At 40.8% G+C, this 23,017-nt stretch overlaps 1 protein-coding gene across 4 annotated transcripts in view; it reads right to left on the bottom strand.

Annotated features, from left to right (window-relative positions):
* Positions 1 to 23,017, bottom strand: part of DSCAM (DS cell adhesion molecule) — a 471,885-nt gene that overhangs the window by 143,864 nt on the left and 305,004 nt on the right. For 3 of the 4 annotated variants that reach the window (XM_077170965.1, XM_077170975.1, XM_077170984.1), the window contains exons 10-11: positions 15,677 to 15,796; positions 11,129 to 11,302 (exon numbers count right to left, since the gene is read on the bottom strand). In XM_077170965.1, coding sequence (XP_077027080.1) covers positions 11,129 to 11,302; positions 15,677 to 15,796 — 294 coding nt within the window. The remainder of the gene's footprint in view (positions 1 to 11,128; positions 11,303 to 15,676; positions 15,797 to 23,017) is intronic. The other variant, XM_077170994.1, reaches the window with a different exon arrangement.

Here is a 23,017-nt window from a genome sequence, read left to right on the forward strand (position 1 = left end):
TATGTTCAATTTCCTAAATAACCATCCTCTTTGCTAAACATCCTTCAGCACATCACTGATTACATGAAAGACAACTGTGCCCACACTACTTCTATAAATCAGGGCTCTGATGAAAAAATGGCTGTGTGAGCATAATATTTAAGATGCATTTTTTAGGTTGATCTGACTTTGGGGATTAAATTTCACCAAATCACCCACAGAACTCAAGCCATTCAATGATTCTGTATTTCTGTTGTGAGTGGCCACACATTCCTGCACATGGACACAGAAATATTGGTAATTGAGGCCTTTAATTTCCATAGATCAAACACAGCAAGAGATCTTTTACAGCCTACTAGTATTTTTTGCAAAATGATGGATAGGAAATCCCACCAGAAGTTTCATTTATAAAAGCAGGGAGTTTCAATGTCATTGCCAATCCCTGCACACACTGGGCTGCTCCCACCATCATCTGAGAACACATCACCTTGTTGTCCAAGGGTTACTTTATGATGCTTGTATCCCCATTTGTCTGTTTTATTATTTAGTATTGATCTCTTTCTCTGTGCTCGTGAATGCTTTGCCTGATAAATAAACAGGGTTTTTTTTCCACTTTTCTCCAAGGAAATATTTTCCCAAACCAGCTGGGGGAGGGGCCTCTTGAATCTGCTCTCTAGAGGAAACCCTTCAGAGGTTTTCTCCCAAATTTTCCCTAAACCAGGAGACTTGTACAAGGGAATTTTAAAGGAAAAACCTCTTTCACAAGTCAAGAATGGTGGTTTGAGCTATAAAATTCATTCCCTCCCTGAAAGATCATTTCTCCTTTCTGAATTTGGTGCTGTGCTCACCTACATCTATAAAATTACAAAAAATTGCTTTCCCAGGGCAGGAATTTGTCCAGGTGGAAGCTAAACACCAAATAATTGATGACAGAGAATCTAAAATTATTGTCACAAAGACACATAACTGCCTGGACAACACATTTCCTACATGATCAAATATTCCAACTCAGAATTGGAAAAGAAAACAAAAGTTGGATGTAAGAATAATTATTCTTTGGCCTAATGGAGACAGTTACAAAAAAAATGGATGGGGTTAGATTAATCATAAGTAATTAGGCCAACAGTAAGAGCTCATTCTTTCATTATCTCCTGGTTTGACAGACCAAATCGATTCAATCCTCAGCCCTGCAGGATTCTAATAAGATTTATCTAAAAATGGAGCCATGCTTCTTTAGTTACCTATACTGTGGGGACACCCAGAAATCAATTGCTATGGCCATAACTGGACACTTCCCTTTTTTTTTCTCAAGAAAGATGAAAGCAACATATTCAGATTTGTTCAAGCATCTCATACCCTACAAATATTTGTAATGGGAATGTGCAGTGAGGATGGGAGCTGATGCAGTGAGCAAATCCCAATGGTCAGGGAAGGGGATGGGGTGAAGGAAACGTTTCCCACCAAGCAAATAAATTACTGAAAGAAAATTTGCATTTGCAAATCCTTTCTTCTGATTGTACCTGACATGCAAAGGTTTAATTTATTTTTTTTTTATTTTTTAAAGTTTTTGTTATGTTGACTATCACAGACTCTATGCTCTGTTCTCACACTGTAGGATTTTCACAGAGGAATGTGAAAAAAACCACCACACAATTTCTGAAAATCTATTTTGAAGATGAAAAGAAAATACTACCAGAAAAAAAAAAAAAGGCTCTTTATGTTTGAAGGCAAAATTGCTTTCCTTAAAAAAAAGCTTTGAGTTGCATTGATGGAAGCAGCTGTAAAAGATCATCTTTGTTTGATAGTGACTTGTGATACTATTTTTTAAAGAAATAAACTCTTATCCAAAGCATAAAATATTTGCATATAAACTATCTTCTTTTACAGTTTTCTTTTGCTGCAGGAGAATTTATACAGAAAAATGCAACTGACTTGGCATCTGTGTCACTTGATACTCAAATGTAGTTTATATCCTACATATTTCTTCAGATATTGTGAAATAATTTTTACTATTTTTGTTATAACTCACTCTAGGTTTTCTGTCTTCAAATTAAAGATAAGAATAAGCAATATTAATAAATAAATTAAAAAATGAAAAACTAGAAAGAATTATGATGCAGCACCTATGACAGCATTCATTAATTTATAAAAGAGTGAATAACCTTTTGAAATATAAGCTTTTTACTGAAAAAGACAGAGGCTAAGTCATTCAAAAGGCAGAAGAAGCTGATATATAAGAAGAAATATAATTTAAGACTCTGCCCTCTATTTTGGCTGTTCAGAGAGCATTCTGCAAATCCTAAACTGATATAAAATAATAATGGGGAGTTCTGAGGTTTTGTCCTGCTGGAACACGGTTACTTTCTAAATGAGATGTACCTTAAAGCTGGTAAGACTGACACAGACAAAAAGAGGTGAGGGAAAAGGAAAAGGAAAAGGAAAAGGAAAAGGAAAAGGAAAAGGGAAAGGAAAAGGAGAAGGAAAAGGAAAAGGAAAAGGAAGAAGGACAGTACTATAAAGCTACCTTTTCTGAACTGGAAATAGTCATGTGTACTGCACATAACCACTAAATTAATTTACATCCCACTATTGCTTTACAATGCTCTCTTGATTTAAGTTAATTTAATCTTTGTTAGCTGGACATAGACCCAACTTTTGATGACACTGCAAATATAAAAATAAGCTGCAATAGATCCTGCATTCACTTCCTCCTCCAGAAGCAAATATTAAACCCATCAAACACACTGCAAACAACTCCCTCCTCACAAATGAAACTCATGCATTCACAGCAGCTTTTGTATTTTAAAATATTACTCAGAAAAATTAGTAGGTTTCATAGCATGAAAATCCAGGTAAATGTAGAGATCTAAGTATTAAATAAAGGTATACATTCAAGAAAAATCAAGACTGTAAACCTGTATCCATGCTGCATTTGAAACCTATTTGATTCAGATAAACAGCAAACATCAACACTCAATTGTGGATATGGTTAGTGGTTAGTCATTATTCCTGTACCACAAGAATGGAAGGAAAAAAGAAATAACTTATGACAACACTGTCCTAACACTATTTGTATTAGGACCTATTTTGTGCGACTGACTCTGAGATACAGAACCACTTTGTAATTTTAAGAACACATCAGAAATAAATACATTTGAAGAATTTTTATTCTATAAGAGTGGTGTGTTCTGACAAGAATTTCTGGGCTAAATGTCCAAATGCAATTCCTGAGTTCTCCTCAGCACAGCAGGGCCAGGAGCTCCTGGAGCTGAGCAAGGGCCTGGAGCAGCTCCGTGCCCAGGAAAGGCTGAGGGAGCTGGGGCTGCTCAGCCTGGAGAGGAGCCCCAGGGAGAGAGAGGGGCCTCAGCCCTGCCTGGCCCTGCCTGGCCCTGGGTCTGGCCCTGGGTCTGTCCCTGTGTCTGTCCCTGTTTCTGTCCCTGTGTCTGTCCCTGGCTGTCCCAGGAGCAGGGAGGTCATTCTGGCCCTGCACTGCTGAGGGCACACCTGGAGTGCTGTGCCCAGTTCTGGCCCCTCAGTTTGGGAAGGACCTGGGGACACTGAGCACATGCAGAGGGGCCAAGGAGGCTGGAGAGGGGCTGGGAACACAAACCCTGTGAGGAAGCCCTGAGGGAGCTGGGGGTGCTCAGCCTGGAGCAAAGGAGACTCAGGGCTGCCCTCCTCACTCTGCACAGCTCCTGAAAGGGGCCTGTGCTCAGCTGGCCCTGGGCTCTTTCTCCAGAAGCACTGACACAACCAGAGCACACAGCCTCGAGCTGCACCAAGGGAAATCCAGGCTGGAGAGCAGGGAAAAGGTTTTTCCAGCAAGGGTGAGAAAGTTCTGGAATGTCTGCCTGGGGAGGTGGTGGAGTCCCCATGCCTGGGTGTGTTTAACAAAGCCTGGATGTGGCACTGGGTGCCAGGGTTCAGTTGAGGGGTTGGGGCTGGGCTGGACTCGATGGTCTTGAAGGTCTCTTCCAACCCAGTGATTCTGGGAATTCTGGGAATTCTGTCTGTCCCTGGCTGTCCCTGTGTCTGTCCCTGTGTCTGTCCCTGTGTCTGTCCCTGTGTGCAGAGGTCAGAGCAGGCCCAGGCTCTGCTCCAGGCCCAACAATGACCCCAGAGCCACGGGCAGGGCCTGAGCCCAGCAATTCCCCTGCACAGGAGGCACAACTTCTGCCCTGGGCAGAAGAATTGTGAACAAGACTCGAGGAAAAGCCCTGAAGCTGAGCCAGGGGAAGTTCAGGATGGAAATCAGGGAAAGGTTCTTCCCCCAGAGGGTTCTAGGGCTCTGAAGAGGCTCCCCAGGGCACTGGTCATGGCCCAAGGCTGCCAAGAAGCTCAAGAAGCTTTTGGACAATGCTCTGAGGCACCTGGTGTGACTCTTGGGCTGCTCTGTGCAGGGCCAGGAGCTGGACTGGATGATCCTTGTGGATCCCTTCCAGCTCAGGATATTCTGTAATTCTATGATTTAAACCACCAGTAAGAATAATTTCCAGAATATTTCCTCCCAGTTTAGAACATTTTGGGATTATAATTTTTTGCCTTTAGCACAGTAGGGTTTGAAGAATCATGCCAAATACGTGGAACTGACATTTGTACTTTCTCAGTGATGGCTGTTAAGAATGGATTATCTGTCTAGCTGGTATCAATCCCTGCCACTCCACCATCTCAGTTGAAGGAGTAGATCAGATATAATTTTCAAGTCTTGTTTCAGCAGTGTTCAGAGACAGAAGAGCTGCAGCCCTTGATCTGAAATGATCCCTGTAGCACAGAATTTTCTGAGCACAGCTGGGTAAACCTGGACACAGAGTTCATTGCAATCTGAGAGCCACATAACACCTTTGAATAAAGGGATAATTTAACAAGACACAAGAAATATTAATGTTGAGAAAGGAGAACATGCTAAAATATCTGTGGTTTTTATAGTACTAATCTGTTCAAGGAAGGGAGAAAATAAAACAGCAGCTTCTGAATCCCATCCCTTATGAAGCTTTTGAAAAACCATGAAGACATGAAGGCATTTGAAAGACTAAATTGTCACAATTTTCTTGAACTGATTATTTTTCAGGAAAGCCTCAATAGGTCTGTATCCAGTAAGAAAATTTCCGTAGAAAGAAAATTTCTGAAAATAAGCCTCACCCTTGCTCCCTTTTGAATGTTGCCATTTGGGCATCAAAAAGCTGAGAGAAACATCTATTTTTGAAAAGAAGAAAAAAAAAAGGCAATAAATATGATACTGTTGATACAGCAGAGCCTGTATGCACTTTGTGGGAGAAAAATCCGCTTTACCTTTCTGCTTGAAACATTGCTGTGCAACCAGCCTTGAAGAACAGAAAAAGGGCTGCTATATTGCTCAAAAAATATTTATTAAAAAAGAAAAGAAAAAGAAAGAGCAAGAGAGAGAGGTTCTTACCTCTCCTCCTTAAATGAGAGCATTGCAAAGATTTGCATACAAACCCACTTGAGTATTTGTGCTGCAGCACATCTGGCAATTATCTTACAAGAGAATTGCCACGGGCTTGGCGTTGCCGCGAGGAGCAGGGAGCGTTTGAAGGCACGGAAGAAAAGGGATATTCCAGCCTTCTACCAGCTACCTTGAACATACTTCATGTTTAATTTCCCTCTGTTGCCAGAGGCACTGTGTTGTTATGACAGCTGATCTGCCATGGAATAGCTGTAAAGGAAAATCAACAAAGGATCGCTCCAGCGATTCTCGGCGCAATTTATCGGCGCTCGTGTCTGGCGGCTGCTGCCGCCTGTCGGGGTGATGACACATGATGGGTGATTAAAGTGCAAGTCCCTAAATCAAAGCTGTGCCGGCACTTTGAAGAGGCAGAAAACAGCATTTAGGCCCCTGTTCCTTTCTGGTTGTGGGAGGACCTCGTTAGGGAAAGAAATGGGCTGTTTTGTTAACAAGAGGGAGCGCCTGCATCCAGGGAGATCTCATCCAAGATTCACTCATGGAGTCTTTTGGACTGTGCATTTCATGAAAATAAATAATTAGAGTCATGAAAAGAAACAATTAGAGTCATGAGAATAAACAATTAAAGTCATAGAATCATGGAACAGTTTGGGTTGGAATGGACCTTAAAGTTCCAACCGCCCTGCTATGGGCAGGAACACAAAATTAAAACATAAAAGGGCTTTAAGTTCATCAGCACTGACTTGGAGTTGGACAGTTTATTCACAACCTCATGTTTAACACAGTTTTTACCTTTGATTGCCAAGATACTGGTGGCAAAAGAGGGAGAGAGCAGCCTGTCATGAGGGCAAGGGCAAAGGTGGGCAAGAGCAGCTCACCAGCTCAATAGAAGGACTGATTGGGGCATGAGAGTAGCTCATGCAATTCAAGGAAATTATTTTTTGCTTCCTTTGCCTTTGCCCCCCTCTTTCATTCTCAGGACACATGCAAGCCTTCTAGCTAGAGATTTTTACCAATTTTGGCTAAATTTGTCCATTTCCTGAAAGTGTACCCTACTTGAGATAACTGCAAAATAAGGATGAAGAATCAAATAAATGAAAAAGCCTTAAAAAAAAAAAAAAAGATGGCACAATGTCATAAGAAGAAAACAGTAAAACAGGGCACACAAAAAGAGAAGGGAGCTTTTGTCTTGTTTTGTTTTTCCACAGAAAATAGTATTTACAGACCATGGGACTGTGAGAAAAATGGAGCAAAGAAAGATTAAGAAATATCAAAATAACTGGGCTCAGGTGAATTTGACATAGCATTATTCCTGTCCTTCTTATAAGTGTTTTTGGAGGTATTAGAGACAGTGAATTTAAGCTTTCTTTACCACATATCATGGATAATCTATCTTTGCAAATGTAGAACATGCAATGCCACCCTTACTGACATCTTGTGGGATACATGCATTTTAATGAGAAATTGGCTTTTTATACACAAACCAAAGTAGCAGTTGGGCTGATCTCAACATTCCTGTGCTCTCAGCAAGGAATTATTTTCCCAAAGACTAAAATGAGCATTTAGAGGCACCCTGGTGAGCAGAGCACAGTGAGTTCTCCATCACAGCTTGCTGGCTTTGCTGCTGGTGTCGCAGCAGAGCAAACTCATTTGCCTGGTCACATGGAAATTGTCCCTTTATCCTGCCTGGATAAAGCTTCACAGGCAGAGCTTTCCATCCATCTCAATAAACAAATGCTACAGTGCTTCAGCCATATGGTGGAACAACTGTTAGCTTGCAGAGGAGAAAAGAGCTCCACCATTCAGTCTCCATCCATAAGCATCTTCTAGGTTTATTTGTGTTTGATTTTATTATACTTTATTTCTTTTGCAGCAGCATGTGTGATTGAGGTCTCTTTGCTCCATGAGTTGTCTGAAGATGCTGAAGATGGTGAGGAACAAATGTGGCCTGGAAGAGGTCATGGTCAACATGGGCAAGCAGCAGTGTAAGAGAGGCAGGGGCAGCAAAAACACAATGTGGTGCAGGAACAGCCTCCACGTTTTACCAGTTTTACAAGGCTCCCTTTCCCCACCAGCCTCTTCTCCTGTTCTTCCATCAGCTCTTGTCATAGGCAACAATTTTTAAAGTTTGGTTTTTTTTGGTTTTTTTTTTTTTTTTTTTAGAAAAAATTCTAAGTGGTGAAACTTGGCATTGAAAGAATTAGCTGGGATTAGCATGTTCCTGCTGGAAGGAGCTGTGGATCTGACTGACAGCTTTAGGTTTATGTATTAAACACATATAATGCCAATAGCTAAGAAGCATATTTGAGGGGAAAGTGAATGAAGCAATTCTGTTTTCTTGGCAGACAGGATTTGTTGGAAATGTTTTGATGATCAGATTAAAACTTGTGAGGCTCCACACTGTCACAAAAAGAAGTGATAGATTTAAGAAGGGGCAGGGCTAATGTGGTTGCCTCCAACAGATTATTTACACAGGAACATGCAAGCCTTAATTCAAGCTTGCTTTTCAGGAGGTAATTTTTTCAGGATACCATTCTATCACATTATATACAGCCCCTAAAGTGGAATTAGGAAGTGTGACATTTATTCAGATGAAGGCAGGCAGTCTGTTTTAAGCAGTCATCTCTTCCCCTGTGACTCCCAGGCAACCTTTAAATAATTTTAGTTCTTCTCTTCATGTTAAAGGCTCATTATCCTTTATAGAAATTCTTCAGAAGTCTTCTCATCCCAAGCACCAGGAGTCATTTCTCAAGACAGCACTAGATGCCTTGTTCCAGATCTCTCATAACTTTCTAATATTGTGTGTCTTAGTGAATATGGAATTTGGGAACTACTAATCCTTGAATCACAAGAAGAGAAAAATTCACTGGTCATGATTTTAATGTCCATACCTTGAAAAGAAAGTGAGCAGGATAATAGCTGCTAAATGAAAATTTTCTGCCCCATGGTTCCTGATTCAGCATTGATGCTGGCAGCTTGCTCTTTTCACATTTCTGATGGTATTCCTGAAGCCTCTTTCTTTTCTTTTTTCTTTTTTCTTTTTTTTTTCTTTCCCTATTTCTTTGCACTCCCTTCTCATGCAATCTCCCTTCAACTAAGAATTTAGATCAGCTCCTCTGACACGAGGCTGTCACTCAACAAACACTGAGGCACTAAATAAATGTATATTTGGAATTATTGCAATTTCCCCCTTACCACTAAGAGTCTTGTTAAGCCATCTGGTTTATAGCTTGACATGGGTTTTCACTAAGAAAAAATCCATCCATTTTAGAGGTAGCAAGTAATGGAAATAGATTAAATCAATTTTCATCCTGCCCAGTCGTGAGCTACTGAAACAAAATTTTCCCACTCTCTTTTGACAACAAATCTTTTTTGCTTAGATACAGGTGACAATGGAAATTCTGGAGAAGTGAAGCATCGGATCATTTAAGAGATTTTTAAATTAGATCTGTGAAAGGTAAAACTTTATCCAGCAGAGTTACTAACAGAGTAGGTAAAAACTTTATCACACAAGGAGGAGAAGAATCTCCTGTGCACGAGTGGGTTTATTTCCAAATTCAGTGATGCCAGCAGTGGTTAGCACCTGCATGCCTGAGGTATCTGTGGCACAGGGAACAAGAAGTGAAGGAATTAAGTGTAAAGGGACTGCTGCCATGTTTTTCTTTCAGAGGGCCAGTCTAATTTCATGATCAGTGACCAAATCCATCTAAGCCACTCTGCTTTTTCTATCAGATGTGAGCTACTGCTCTTGGATAAGCCATAAATAGACTGAAGGGAGGTGGGAAGGCAATTTGTCACAAGGAGGCCACAAAGATATGCATCAGTGCTAACCCTTGTTTGTGTTTTGGAAGGTGTTTTTTATTTACCAACTCTGTCACCCAGAAACAACTGCATGGGCCATGTCTCACCCTCCACCTCTGCCTAAAGAAGGCATTTAGGGTGACCTTGTGGAGAAGGATCAACTAATCAAGAATACCATGAGTTTTGTGAAGGAAGACTAATGTTTTTATCTAGAGGAGGACTAAACTTGAGGAGCAGGCTCCAGGAACAGGATCCTGAATAACCACACAGAAAAAGGAAACAGTGAATGATGAGAGAGATGAAAGACAAATCCAAGCCCTCACTTTGGAGTCGGTCCTCCTGACCAGGTGCAAATATTATGGGCCACAACCACACCACCAGAACAGGGGATCCAGCCATAATGCACCCATTTCACCAGAGCAACTTCTCCCTAACGAGTGTTTGATGGAAGCTCAGGCTCTGCCCCTTCCACACACACCCCAGCACCCTCCCAGTGCTCTGGAGTGGACTGGTGTCAGTGTGGGTGTGTGAGGGGCACAGGCTGCTCCCTGCTATCTCAGAGCCAGAGGGGTTTTCATTAGATTCAAACAGCAGCTGCCTCCCCAGGGAAGCTCCTGCTCTTATTTGATAAGGGATGCTCTTTTATCACACATGAAACTGCATGCAGTGATCAGACAGGCAGCATGCACGGCTGCCAAGCAGAGGGAAGCTGGCTCTGGTAGAATATTACAGCAGTGCCTCACTCCTGCAAGGAAAGATTGGCCCAAAAATGGCCAGTTCTGCAAACCACAGAAGCTGGAACTTCTCCCAGCCCACAGAAAAAATGTCCAATTAATATATTTGCTGGAGGGGTCATCATGTTGTTTTTTAGAAGATAAAATTACTATTTTAAATTAGAGTCAAATGTTTGACACTCTTAAAATAACTTAGTTGTTAATTCTCAAGAACAAACAACACCCCTCGACCTAAACATTAATGGTCTAAAGTGCACTCTCCAATAGAGAATAAATTCCATTTCCCTTCCTTTCTGGAAAAAAAAAATCTTTTTACTTTCAAGGGCAAAACTTTTTCAAGGTAATTGGCATCCCAGAACTTCAAAGCATTCTGTAAATCTTCAAAAACCTTTCAAAACATGAAAGTACATAGTGTGGTCACCTCCTTCAGTACTGGTCTGACAGTATTGGCACATTGGCACATTGTGACATTTGGCACATTGATGTGTCAATAGTCTTTTTTTTTTCTCTAGTGAGAGAAATTATATTATCTCTACACCTTTTCTTTCCCATTATATTTCCTCTATTTTCTAAACTGTGTTGATGTTTCAAGGAATTATAGCTAATATGAACTTGAAAACTGGACTGCTTTTGTCTCTTGTTCCTGGAAAGTACAGCAATTAGAGCTTGTGCAATTACATGGATTTTCCAAAAATTACCTGGCTAAGGCAAAATAAATACTATGGCTGTATCTATAAAATCTTAGAGTATGTTGTAATATCTTGTGATATCTACCTATAGTAATTGTACCTATAGTTTCCATCTATGACACATTAAGAATTGATAAAGTATCTTTTTAATCCACATTTCCTTCAGCTTCTGGAATTTATGACAATTGCTGTGGGGATTTCTCCTTTGTTAATTTTTTTTGTACTCCTGAACAACTTTCTTATTTTCCCTTCATGACTCAGGGATAGCATTCAGACCTGGTACAAATTTGCTTTTCTTCCTCTACCTAACAAAGGTTTTCATTAACCATCCTAACTTCCAGGTGCTACCACACACAGCTGAAAGCCAAAATTAAATCAAAAACCAACAAATTCAACCTCTCCCCTCCCAGGCCCGTTCCCTTCCCTCCACACTACGGATGCAGTAAAGCCTTTTTTCACTCAATGGCAATATCTGGATCACAGAGAAGCGTTTCAGTTCTTACTTTTAACAGTGAGGTACATGGACTTGCTGACGTCTGCTCCCACATCATTGCTGACCTTGCAGAGGTAGTATCCACTGTCTTCTTCCAGCACATGTTTGATCAGCAAGGAGCCGTTTGTGAGCAGCTGGATGCGACCGTTCAGCGCGATCGGCTGGAACTGGGGAACCCCGGCACCTGCAGCAAGGAACCCACAGAGAAAGGTTAAAAGGCATCTCCTGGTTTTATTTTTAACAAGGCACAAGGTGCAGCTTCCTGTTCTTAGAGGCTCAGTGCAATGAAAATGGCTTTGATGTCATCAGAATGAGCAGGATGGTTTGTTATTGTCTTAGGCTGGGGGTGTGTATTATATTTCCATCCGTTAGAGAAAACAGAAACACAGCAGAAGCACCAATGCTCTCATAGATGACCCTCAAGTTTTTTTTTTTCAGCATAAACACTCTCATAATTCATGCAAATATTTGCTCTCATTGTGCCAGAGTGTCCCAAGTTTTCCTGAAGGAGAAACAAGAGCTGCCAGTGTTGGTGAGTGTGGGACAGCTCAGAGTTGAAGGTCTGTGGAAATTCTCTCTGCAGGTTCAGAGACCCCTCCCCACAACAGCTGGAGCCTTCCTCCCTGTGCCTTCACAATCCAGACTCCCCTCCAGCTTTCTCTTTCCACATTCAGAGATAGAGCTGCTTTTTAAAAAAGGACAACAGTCCTCTGGAGGGCAAATAATGCCCTGCTTTAGGCTGAGGGTGTGTGTTCTATTCCATCTGTCAGAGCTGGGGCAGTTCTCTGCTGTCCATGGGGCAGTTTTTTCTTTCTCTCTCCCCCAGCCAATCCTCCCTGCAGGAGATCTCTGCTGTCCATGGCCACTGAGTGTCCCTGCAGGGCTGATCCAATCCCATCATCCCATGGGGAGATGCTGCATTGCCCAGGGGAGGAGCCAAGCATTCCTACCTGGATCCAATCTGAGGTGCTGGCACAGCCCAGCAGCCTTTGCCCAGTGCATTGCCAGAGGAGCAGCTTCTGCTGCCCTGCATGGCCAGAGGGAGCCCAGGCCCATCTACAGCAGCCCTGGAGCTGCAGAGGAAAACTCCCCCCTTGTGCAGGATCCCTGCTCCAGCAGAGCCACAGCTGGCACTGCAGGAGGGCTGAGCCCCCATGGGATGGGGCTGTGCCACCCCCTGACACACAGGGGAACAGGGACTGCTCTGACTCTGACAGTGGTTTTTGTTTTTGTAATATTACATTTGTGTTTCTTTTTAATTTTCCTAATAAAGAACTGTTATTCCTATTCCTGAATCTTTACCTGAGAGCTTTTTAATTTCAAAATTATAATAATTCAGAGGGAGGGGATTTACATTTTCCATTTCAAGGGAGGTTCCTGCCTTCCTTAGCAGACGTCTATTCAAACCAAGACAATTATCCAAATTGAATTCATTGCATGAAAAGAGGGAATGCAATTGCAGCAATAATTTTCCCATGTTAAAGGGGCAAAAGGACCACCAAGCAGAAGAACCAGGAAGGGGGAGAGAGGAAACGAAGATTTTCAGCCCTTGCATGGGTGAAAAGGCACATTTGTTATACATTTAGAGGCTGATGAATTATTGACAATTACAGCTGAACAGTCATGGCAGCATGCATCCCTAATGCAAACAGCAAATGAATTTCTTATGACTGAGAGGGATGTCTGCTGTAGTAAACATGGCACACTCAGGGGACCTCGAGGCCCTTGTTTATGAAACCCTGAATATCATGGAAAACCACATCAGTGACTGTTCCTCTTGTTTCTTGCTACAGCTGATGGACTGGTGACACAAAAAGTCTCTGTCCTGCCGTGTTTGCAGCCAGGATTTACTGAGAAAGTGCACTGTTAAAAAACCCTCCAAACTATCCACAAAAAAACCCTAAATGAAACAAAACAACAAAAAGCTCAGACCGCTGATCAGACATTTTTGGCAGCACTGTAAAAATGGAAGGTCCATAAAAACAGGAAGCCAAAGATTTTTGTATCAAGTCTGGTTTTAACAAAGAAACTACTTTTCCTTGGAAATAAGATACTGGGTAATTTAAGGAACAGAAAACACGATCCTGCTGTACTGTCACCAGAAGTTCAGGTTCCTCCAATATTAAAGATTCCCTAAATGTATATTAAGACACATTTCTTGTAAAAAAATATTTTGGCAGCAGGACACGGGATTTTTCAGGGAAGTCAAAATGTGCTCTTCTTCAATGGAATTCTCTCACACTATTTTCTGTACACAAAGTTAATATCTGTCAGCATTAATCACTATAAACAGTTGGCTGAGTCAACCCAGAAGGAAATACAGTGAATAAATATTATGGGGAATTATTTAGTGTAACATAGTGAGCTAGAACAACATACAAATACAACATCTAGAATATTAAAAAAAAAAAAATCAGACATGTATATCAAAAATACTTCTAAACCTGGAAGAGTCTGCTTTGGGAACTTACAGCTTGAAGGCCTGGTGATCAATACTATGAGCTTAAAAATGTTACAATGATAATGTTTTCATAGAAAATTTAGTTGCCATTGTTGATTTTTCACCTATTTCTGTCACGTGCTTGTCCCGCTTTTATTTTTGTTCAGTTCTTTTCTTTAACGAGAAATTTTTCCTGTCGTTTAGTTGGAATGCAAATTTATGCTTTATCAACTGTAGATGCCTGCCATTGATTGCCCACTCACTTCCTGTGTTTCTTCACATGAAAAATTGTGGGAAAAACTTAGTGTTCACAGAAAGGAGAGGGCTAATACTCCCGAGGACAGCTACTGGAAAAATTGGAAAAAAATTTGTGCAGCAGTTTGCAAAGTTTTCTTAATCTGCACACATATTTTTACTGCTTTTGCAGCCAAAATCCTTCCTGAGCAGGAGAGAATCTTATCCCATACATCTGCTTGGATGAGTCTAAAAGGGGATTTGTCCAACTACTCTATGATTCTACCATTCCAATATGAGTTATTTATCTCCTCACAGTTAATTGAAACTCATCTAGCTTGGCTTGTGCTCCTTCAGCACACAAACAGAAGAAACCAGAATTACCTCTTGGTGCCCTTTGTTCAGAATTAAAATACCACATATCACTGAGTTAATGGAATTTGGAACTCCGCACCCTTGCAACAAACCCTAATTTATCAATAAGAACACAAATAGTTTATAACATGAATTTTTCTCTCACCCTTTTTTCTTCAAATACAATTTGAATATTTACAATTAGATTCTAAGAAGACCAAAAATCACATGGAGCAATACATCAAGATTTCTTCTCAATAGCACCTAATTTTGTTTTTTTAAGGAATTAACTCATTTAGATTGGGTACAGAGTTTGCAGAAAGTGGTTTTTTGTTTTTTGTTTTTTTTTTTGCTAAACTACCAGAAGACAGCTGGCCAGAAGATGTAATCTATCAGGCAGCCCATTTTAACTAAAAAGCAGTCAATTTCCTATGGTTACTGAGGGTCAAGTGGGGCCACTTTTAATGCTCTGTTACACGAGGAGAAATTGTTAAAGCATTATGTAAAGCTCATACTGAATTACTGCTTATGCTAATGCTACCTGACCTTCCTTCTTTGCTGAAAAGATGTGATTGGCCATGTTATCACAAATTTTGAATGGGGGGGGGGGGCGGGGAAAGCAGCCAGATGCTGCTGGTGAACCTTGCTGGTTGTTCCAATTAAAGCTGTGTCTGTTCTCCCCCAGCCATCCCTTTCATCCCTTGCCTGCTGAGCTGACACAGGCTCACAGGCACAGCCAGGACATCTCCAGGGCAGAGCAAAAGTCCATCCAGCTCAGCCTTGTGTGGGACAGTGACCAGAACTTTGTGCTGGGGTGTTGGAACCCTGGCTGCTGAGAATTTGAGACTTTCTGTGCTGCCAGGTACTGACCCCCTGCATTTGACCTGAGGCCATGGAGAAGGCTTCCAAAATGGAATGGTAGAACTGGGATTGTGGGTGTGGAGCTTGAATAGAAGTGTGTGATATCATAGGGTGGGAAACTCAGAGTTTAAGGGTTTAGAATAGATATAAAGCAAGGTGGAGGTTTTAGGTTGGAGGCTGCTTCCTCTTCTTCTTCACCTTCTCCTTGGGTTCGGGTGGTTTTGTGTAATTGGATAAAAAAGTCCCCATTGTGGGCACAGGTGGTTGGTTATTGGGTTAAAAGTTAAAATAATTTAAGTGTCATTTGTTAATTGGACAGTTTATCCTTAAAAGGCCTTGTAGAAAGAGAAATACATCTCCATTTTTAGCTTGTTAAAGTACTGCAGAACTCACAGTTTGTGAGATTGTAACAGAGATAAGAACTAATAAACATCTGAGTCCCAACAAGAAATACCATCTCACACATTTAATCCCAACCTTGGCAAAAAAGAAGCAAAGAATCCATTACTGGGGGAGATGATTTATGAGGAATAAAACATGACTGCTATGTCCCTCATTGGACCCTGCTGCTCCCTGGCAATTTGGAGATTAAAACAGCAACTTAGGGGTGAGTGGGATGTTCTGAAGGCAGAATTGGCCTGTCCTCAGTGGTCCCCACAGGAATCCTACCTTTGGAGTACTTCCAGACAATGGTAGGAACGGGATAGCCCTCGGCAGAGCAGTTGAGGATGACGGCTTTCCCATAGATCCCGTCCTGGTCACTGGGCTGGACCACAAACCTGGGGGGCACTGTGGGAAGGGAGCAAAGGGAGACATCAGAATTCCAGCAATTTGTTGGCAATTTATTGGGTAATTCAAAATGGCAGAGCAGTCACATGCAGAATTATAACACTTCATAGCGAAAAGAAGCAAAAATTAAAACCAGATTTTTGCTGATCCAGCAACACACTCACTAAGGTTGGTTTTACCAGATAATTCACTTTCTGTGCACAACCTCAATGTATTTTTTACCTGGCATGAAAAAAACACTGGTCTTTACAGTGCCAAAGTAAGTATATAACACCTCTCCATGGGAGAGGTTAAAAATGGAATAATAGATAAATCTTAATATTGTGGACAAAAAATAAATGCATTCTACCAAAGGTAGGTTTGTCAGATATCTAAGAACAATAGATTTTTTCCATTTGCTTTTTTATAACAGTGAACTAGCAAGCTTTAGGAAAAAAGAATTAAATCATCTCATAAAAATAACATTAGCAAATAATGCTTTTATTAGCAATCAAATCACTTAATATTAAAATGAGGGTCTTCGAACCATAACTTTTGATGGGACTTTGCTTTTCAACCAGCCAGAGAGAGGTTCAACACAATTTGCTTGCATTAAGTTGATAAGAAATCTTATTTCAGTGCATCAATGTACACATATAATTAAACTTATCCCAAGGTAGCATAAAACCACTAGAGTGAGTCTTCCACACATACCTATTTATACATAAATAAAATAAGAGCTGCTTATCTCAAGGAAAAGCTCTACACGTTCCAAATACAGGTACACAATGAAGAAAACGGCTTGTGACAATGTTAGGTCCAAAAATTTGACATGAAAGCCTGATTCTAAATGTCCAAGTCTCAGTAAAACCTAAATATTTGGCAAAATCATGAAAAAGAGGCTGAAAGGTGTGAAGACTGTGGAAAATCCCATGAAAATTTTGAATATTAAAAGTGTTTAATGGTTGTATTATGGTCAGTTAAAGTTACAGTGTTTTGTTGACCCTCTGCTCTTTTGTTCAGAACATGGAAGTGTAAATATCCAAGAAAAAAAGAAGTAAATTAATTGTGGTTTTATTCTGCATGTTTTTCATTCTGTCATTTCTCACAGGGCCACAGAGAGCAACTGATGAGAACATCTGACAGACTTTTTTCTTCTCAAATGATATTTTTTTGCATTTTTTTTTTCTTTTTTCAGCAACACACTAAGTTCTAAGGCAGCACAGGAGAAATCCTAATAGTTCCTTGCTCTCCTCATCCCACTGGAAAATTTGAAGCCTCATGGATTGCCCAGGTCCAGGCAGTGCTGAATTTGTCTGAAAGCTGAGGAAGAGAGCACAAAGGACCCAACCAACCATCCTTGTTCTGATCAACCCCTGAGCTGCCTTTCCAGAAGTGCTAGAAATTAAGAAAAAAAGTCTGGTAAAAGGTTGTAGCACAAGAAAATGCAAGGGAACACAAAGGGGGACCTCGGCACTGTAAATATTTTCCCTGGGGCCAGAAATAGTTATTAATGCCCATGAATATGGGACTAATTATCCATCGAGAAAATCTGTGCAGCAGAAACACAGCAGAAGCATCAATGCTCTCATAGATGACCCTCAAGTCTTTCTCAGCATAAACACTCTCATAATTCATGCAAATATTTGCTCTCATTGTGCCAGAGTGTCCCAAGTTTTCCTGAAGGAGAAACAAGAGCTGCCAGTGTTGGTGAGTGTGGGACAGCTCAGAGTTGAAGGTCTGTGGAAATTCTCTCTGCAGGTTCAGAGACCCCTCCCCACAACAGCTGGAGCCTTCCTCCCTGTGCCCTTCACAATCCAGACTCCCCTCCAGCTTTCTCTTTCCACATTCAGAGACAGAACTGCTTTTTAAAAAAGGACAACAGTTCTCTGGAGGGCAAATAATGCCCTGTTTTAGGCTGGGGCTGTGTGTTCTATTCCCATCTGTCAGAGCTGGGGCAGTTCTCTGCTGTCCATGGGGCAGTTTTTTCTTTCTCTCTCCCACAGCCAATCCTCCCTGCAGGAGATCTCTGCTGTCCATGGCCACTGAGTGTCCCTGCAGGGCTGATCCAATCCCATCATCCCATGGGGAGATGCTGCATTGCCCAGGGGAGGAGCCAAGCATTCCTACCTGGATCCAATCTGAGGTGCTGGCACAGCCCAGCAGCCTTTGCCCAGTGCATTGCCAGAGGAGCAGCTTCTGCTGCCCTGCATGGCCAGAGGGAGCCCAGGCCCATCTGCAGCAGCCCTGGAGCTGCAGAGGAAAACTCCCCCCTTGTGCAGGATCCCTGCTCCAGCAGAGCCACAGTTGGCACTGCAGGAGGGCTGAGCCCCCATGGGATGGGGCTGTGCCACCCCCTGACACACAGGGGAACAGGGCATGGTCTGACTCTGGCAGTGGTTTTTCTTTTTGTACTATTACATTTGTATTTCTTTTTAATTTTCCTAGTAAATAACTGTTATTCCTATTCCCATATCTTTACCTGAGAGCCCCTTAATTTCAAAATTATAATAATTCAGAGGACGGGGTTTACATTTTCCATTTCAAGGGAGGCTCCTGCCTTCCTTAGCAGACATCTGTCTTTTCAAATCAAGACATCTCCCTAACTTGATGTTTTCCTCACTATGGCCAAAATGCAAAGCTTTTTATTGCCCAACTACAGAAATGCTCTTTGGAACACAACTACAAGAAACAGAAGGAAACAGCAGTGGTAGAGGGCAGAGATACCTCTGTACTAGAAAATATATTTACTGCTGACAAACACTTTGGCTTTCCAAATGGCTGCCATGCTGAGAAACATTTATTGTAGGTTATGTTAATTCACAATAGGTAAACATCGAACATGAAATCCCAGCAGCAACAGCTCTGGGCAATCACCCATCCTGTTCTAATTATCTGCTCAGAGAAAACATTTGCTTCAGTAGCTCCTTTCTCACTGTCCTGTGTTCGTTTCATCCCCAAACACACAATGAGGTATTTTCCAAGGCAGGTGAAAAGCACAGTTAGTTGCACAAATAGATTTGATTTCGTACCACTTGGAATGGAGGCATCAGCTTGTTTCACCTCGGTAGCTGTGAGTAAATTTTTGTTTGCATCTTCTGAAAAATCAATTACCAGCTGCTTATTCATAAAGAGGGATAAAAAACCAAAGCACAACATGAACCCACCATTCTTACAGGTAAAACCAATGAACCCACCATTCTTACAGGTAAATGATTACAAAAGATGCAATGGAGTGACTGATAATTACTGTCCTCCTCTACCACTGAAGAGTGTGAAGAGCAAAATGTCTTTTAAAATCTGCCTTCCCATACAAAATTTCTGCAATTTGTTTTATTTCCCTTTTCTTTGAAAAACATTTTTTTATATTCTTCATTTACTATGGATGACACTGGCAAGAAATGCTAAATTTTCAGGAAATTGTTTTATTAAATGAGCAAGCATATGCAGAAAGTTCTGGGAAAAGTTAAGCAGGACTGCTTAGTATAGAATAAATGCAATCAATCTTTAAAACACTAAATGCATTCAAGTTATCTGCTGAAACACAATTTTTCTATAATCCCATTGGGTACATATAGAAAAAAAAGGATGAATGCCAAGTGGAAATATTCTTTGGGCTTTTTGCTGGAAATTCTGCCATATTCTTCCACATCTTTTAAGAACTCACAGAGATACCCATTATATGTTGTGCCTTTAACACTGACAAGCTCTGAACAAGACTTTCCATCACATTGATATCACTGTATTTTTGGTTATATATAAAACCTAAGTTTTTTTCTCGGATATTCCTGATATTCTCAATTCTAATTATTACCTTCAGTAGAGAACAATACTAGAATGGTAACTGCCAAAATTGACTTTTGCTCTGGAGCTCCAAGACCAGATATATCATCAGAAATCAGAGAATTTCCTTCTTTAGATCCACAAACAAAACTTACTTGAAAAAAACTCAGCCCATACCCAGTAACAGAAACAGTTTCCATGTTTAGTAAAGCTTTGGCCATCCTTTAGGACTGGTTATAAAAATGCCAACTGCTGCTATGGTTTTGAAGACAAGCCCTTGCCACTTAGTCTTAAGACTGCCATTAGAAATCTGAAGAGATGCTACAACAAAATAAAAATTACTCATTTAATGACCTTTCAATTTTTTCTGTATTGCTGTCTAGGTAAAACCAGAGGATTTTTCCTCTTATATAAATGATGAAAAAGCAAACAGAGCAGACCTTTGCATTTTTTTCACTCCTTGCTCATTTGCTTCTCAATTTAATTTCAATTTAATAACTTGTTCTGTGCTATGTGCTGCCATAGTTCAGAACACAGTGCTGTTAAAATCTTGTTCTAGACTTTGATACTTAGATTTAGATGAGAAACCTATGTTCACTTTTTCATTATCTTTAAGGAGATCATTAGCCTTTAAAGAAAATATGCTCAGCAAGAATTTAACCAAGGTAATTTGTCTGATATGTTTGAGTTAATAGAAAAAAGTAAACAATTAGTTCCTCCTCTCTTTAGCTGTAAAATGTGAGACTCCTCTACTCCTTTAGAAGTGAAACTCTCTGAAATTACTCATGAATGTGACTGAAAAGTTCTACTCTTATCATCCTCCTTATCTCAGAAGCACAGTTCCTTGAGCCTGTGAAGGAGGGCATTTAAAATTGCTTTAACAGTGAATTTCTGGTGGGCCTTCATTCAATGCAGCCCACAGGTCTGTGATGAGAAATGAGCTGTTGAATTATTTAGGGTAAGAGCCATGGGTTGACAGATGCCAACTCTTTAATGGCTGAACTCAAAGGAGGTAAAAGTTTAAAAGATGAAGGTTAAAAGGAGTTAAAATACCCCAAAAAGTATTTTCAATATTATGTTTAGCAGTCTCAGGCTCTCACTGAGAGCAAACAAAGGGTGAAGCAATCAGAACAGGGTTCAGCACGCCCAAATCCTTCTCCCAGAGCTGCTCCATCTTTTCATCACCAGCCTGGATGGGTCCTGGGGATTGCCCTGAGCCAGGTGCAGCACCAGCACTTGGTGAGGTTCAACACCATGAGATCCCTGTGGTCCCACATCCACTCCCTGGTTTAAATCTGCTCTGTGCACATGCAGAAATCCCTCCTGACCTGCCAGGTGCCAAACTCACACATTCCTTCCCAGACTTCAAATCCAAGCAAGCACTTCTGGCTCCCATAGATCAGTGAATCCCTCTGGAGAGCAATTCTGAAGGCTCCGGGCACGAGCTCCTCTGGTGGGCTGCTGGAGTCACTTAAGAAATAATCTGTGGCATCAGCCAGGAATGCAGTGTTTCATTTTTACATGGAATATTTGTACTTCACATTTGGATCCCACTGTCAAAATGATGGAGGAAATTTAATCAGCCCAAGCAGCCCTTGATGTATTAATGAATGAGATCATTAAACACTGTACTTTAGCAAAGATGAGCAGTTATTAAATGTGGTCATTGCACCTAAGGGGTCGATTTAGCTGCTTTAGTGAAACCATTTGCTCTGCAGTTCAAGAAAAAAGATGTACTTTTGCAAAATGACACCGTGCCTAGTGGTTTGTGTTGGTCAGGTTTGTCTAATGAATACATTAAATAAGTGAATCTTTCAGGAGTCATCTTCAAGCCACAGTGTAAACACCACCAAAGAAAGTAAATCAGTTTAGACACCAGCTCTGGCCTTAAATCTTCCCTCCCTGCTTTTCTGTCCCAAACTGCTTTTGCTACATCACCCCAGCACCACCACAAAAAAGGTGGAAACACTCTGATCATCTGGAAAATTCAGGGACTCCTCATTGTGTGCCTAACTATCTAATTATATTCAACACCCCTGGCAAGTGCAAAATGAAAACACATTTAATGCACTAAATGCATTATGGGGGGTTATTAAGTATCTAAAGACCTTATCTCAATTTTAACTCATGATGTGTTCACTAAAAGCACATATAAAATCATGATTTATGCATCCACTACTGTCTTTGAATTCCCCTTTCTGGTAGTATCAGAAAAATTTTGAACTCATAATACATTTATCAGGTTTTTTTGGTTACCCATTAGAATTCTTTTCACTGCTTTTTACTTCATAAGTACTTCATTTTAGGAAACTCTACAGAAATGAATAACACATGATAAAGTGTATATAGATTTTTAATCACTCTTAGACGACAGCCTTAATGAGTAAAATCTTGATTAATTCCTTGTGATGATTTAAGTAGTTGACAGAGAAGATATTTTCCTCATTTCTATCTATGGCTCTCATGACAGGATCGTCTTCTTTTCTTTTTCTTATAGGCATGACTAACAAACCAAGAGTGTGCCAAGAAATAAATTAATAATAATAACAATAGTAATAATAGTAGTAGTAGTAGTAGTAGTAACAACAACAACAACAACAACAACAACAACAATAATAATAATTATTATTATTATTATTATTTAGGAGGTTTGAGAAGCCCTTGTAGCTGCCAAATTTTTAATGCATTTCCAGAAGATCTGCAGACCAGGATCTGGCAGAGCCTATGATTTTGAGAAGGAAAGTCCTGTTCTCACACATTTCCACTTCCTACTGAGCTTTCAGAAGATATTCCATAAACATTGGGACTAATCAAGCTTGCTTTTCTGTGGATTTGTATCTCATGCTTGAGGAAAGATCCTAGTTGGAAGAACTCTTGTGTTGGCAGAAGGTTTTGCCAGTTTAGATTCTCTGGTATTACACCCAGTGTTTCTTATCAATCACATCTTAATATGAAGTTTGCAGAGCTCAGCTCCACTGGAGGTGTTTTCCCCTCTTCCAATTAGTCTAAAATTAGCCAATAATTTGTGGAGAGAAGCACTGACAGCCCCATGTCCATAATATTTGGCTGTGTCTCATTTCTAGGTTCTCACCAAGAGGCTCATGGCAGAGAGAGCTGAGATGCTCCAAAGCTTTATTGTCTCACTTTCTCTCAGCTGCTGCCTTCCATCTCCTGTGTGATGCTGTGGGAGCTGGCCATCCTCTTCCTCTGATATTTAACACAGGGAGAATCCAGCTTTGCTGGCCAGATGTTTTTAGGGCTCCTCATCCTCCTCATCATCACTTGGTTGCTTTTATAAAGCATGAAATATTTGGAACTGTGAGGATTTGCCATGAAGTACCCACAGAATTTAAGCAACCAGTTCTTGTTTTCCTTTTGCCATTTAGCACCCCTGGCAAAATGGCAGTGTAGCTCAGATATGAAAAATAATATTTGTAGGAGGAATATAACAAATCTATT

Source organism: Agelaius phoeniceus, chromosome 2, assembly GCF_051311805.1.
Source record: "Agelaius phoeniceus isolate bAgePho1 chromosome 2, bAgePho1.hap1, whole genome shotgun sequence".
In the NCBI taxonomy this organism is placed as follows: Eukaryota; Metazoa; Chordata; class Aves; order Passeriformes; family Icteridae; genus Agelaius; species Agelaius phoeniceus.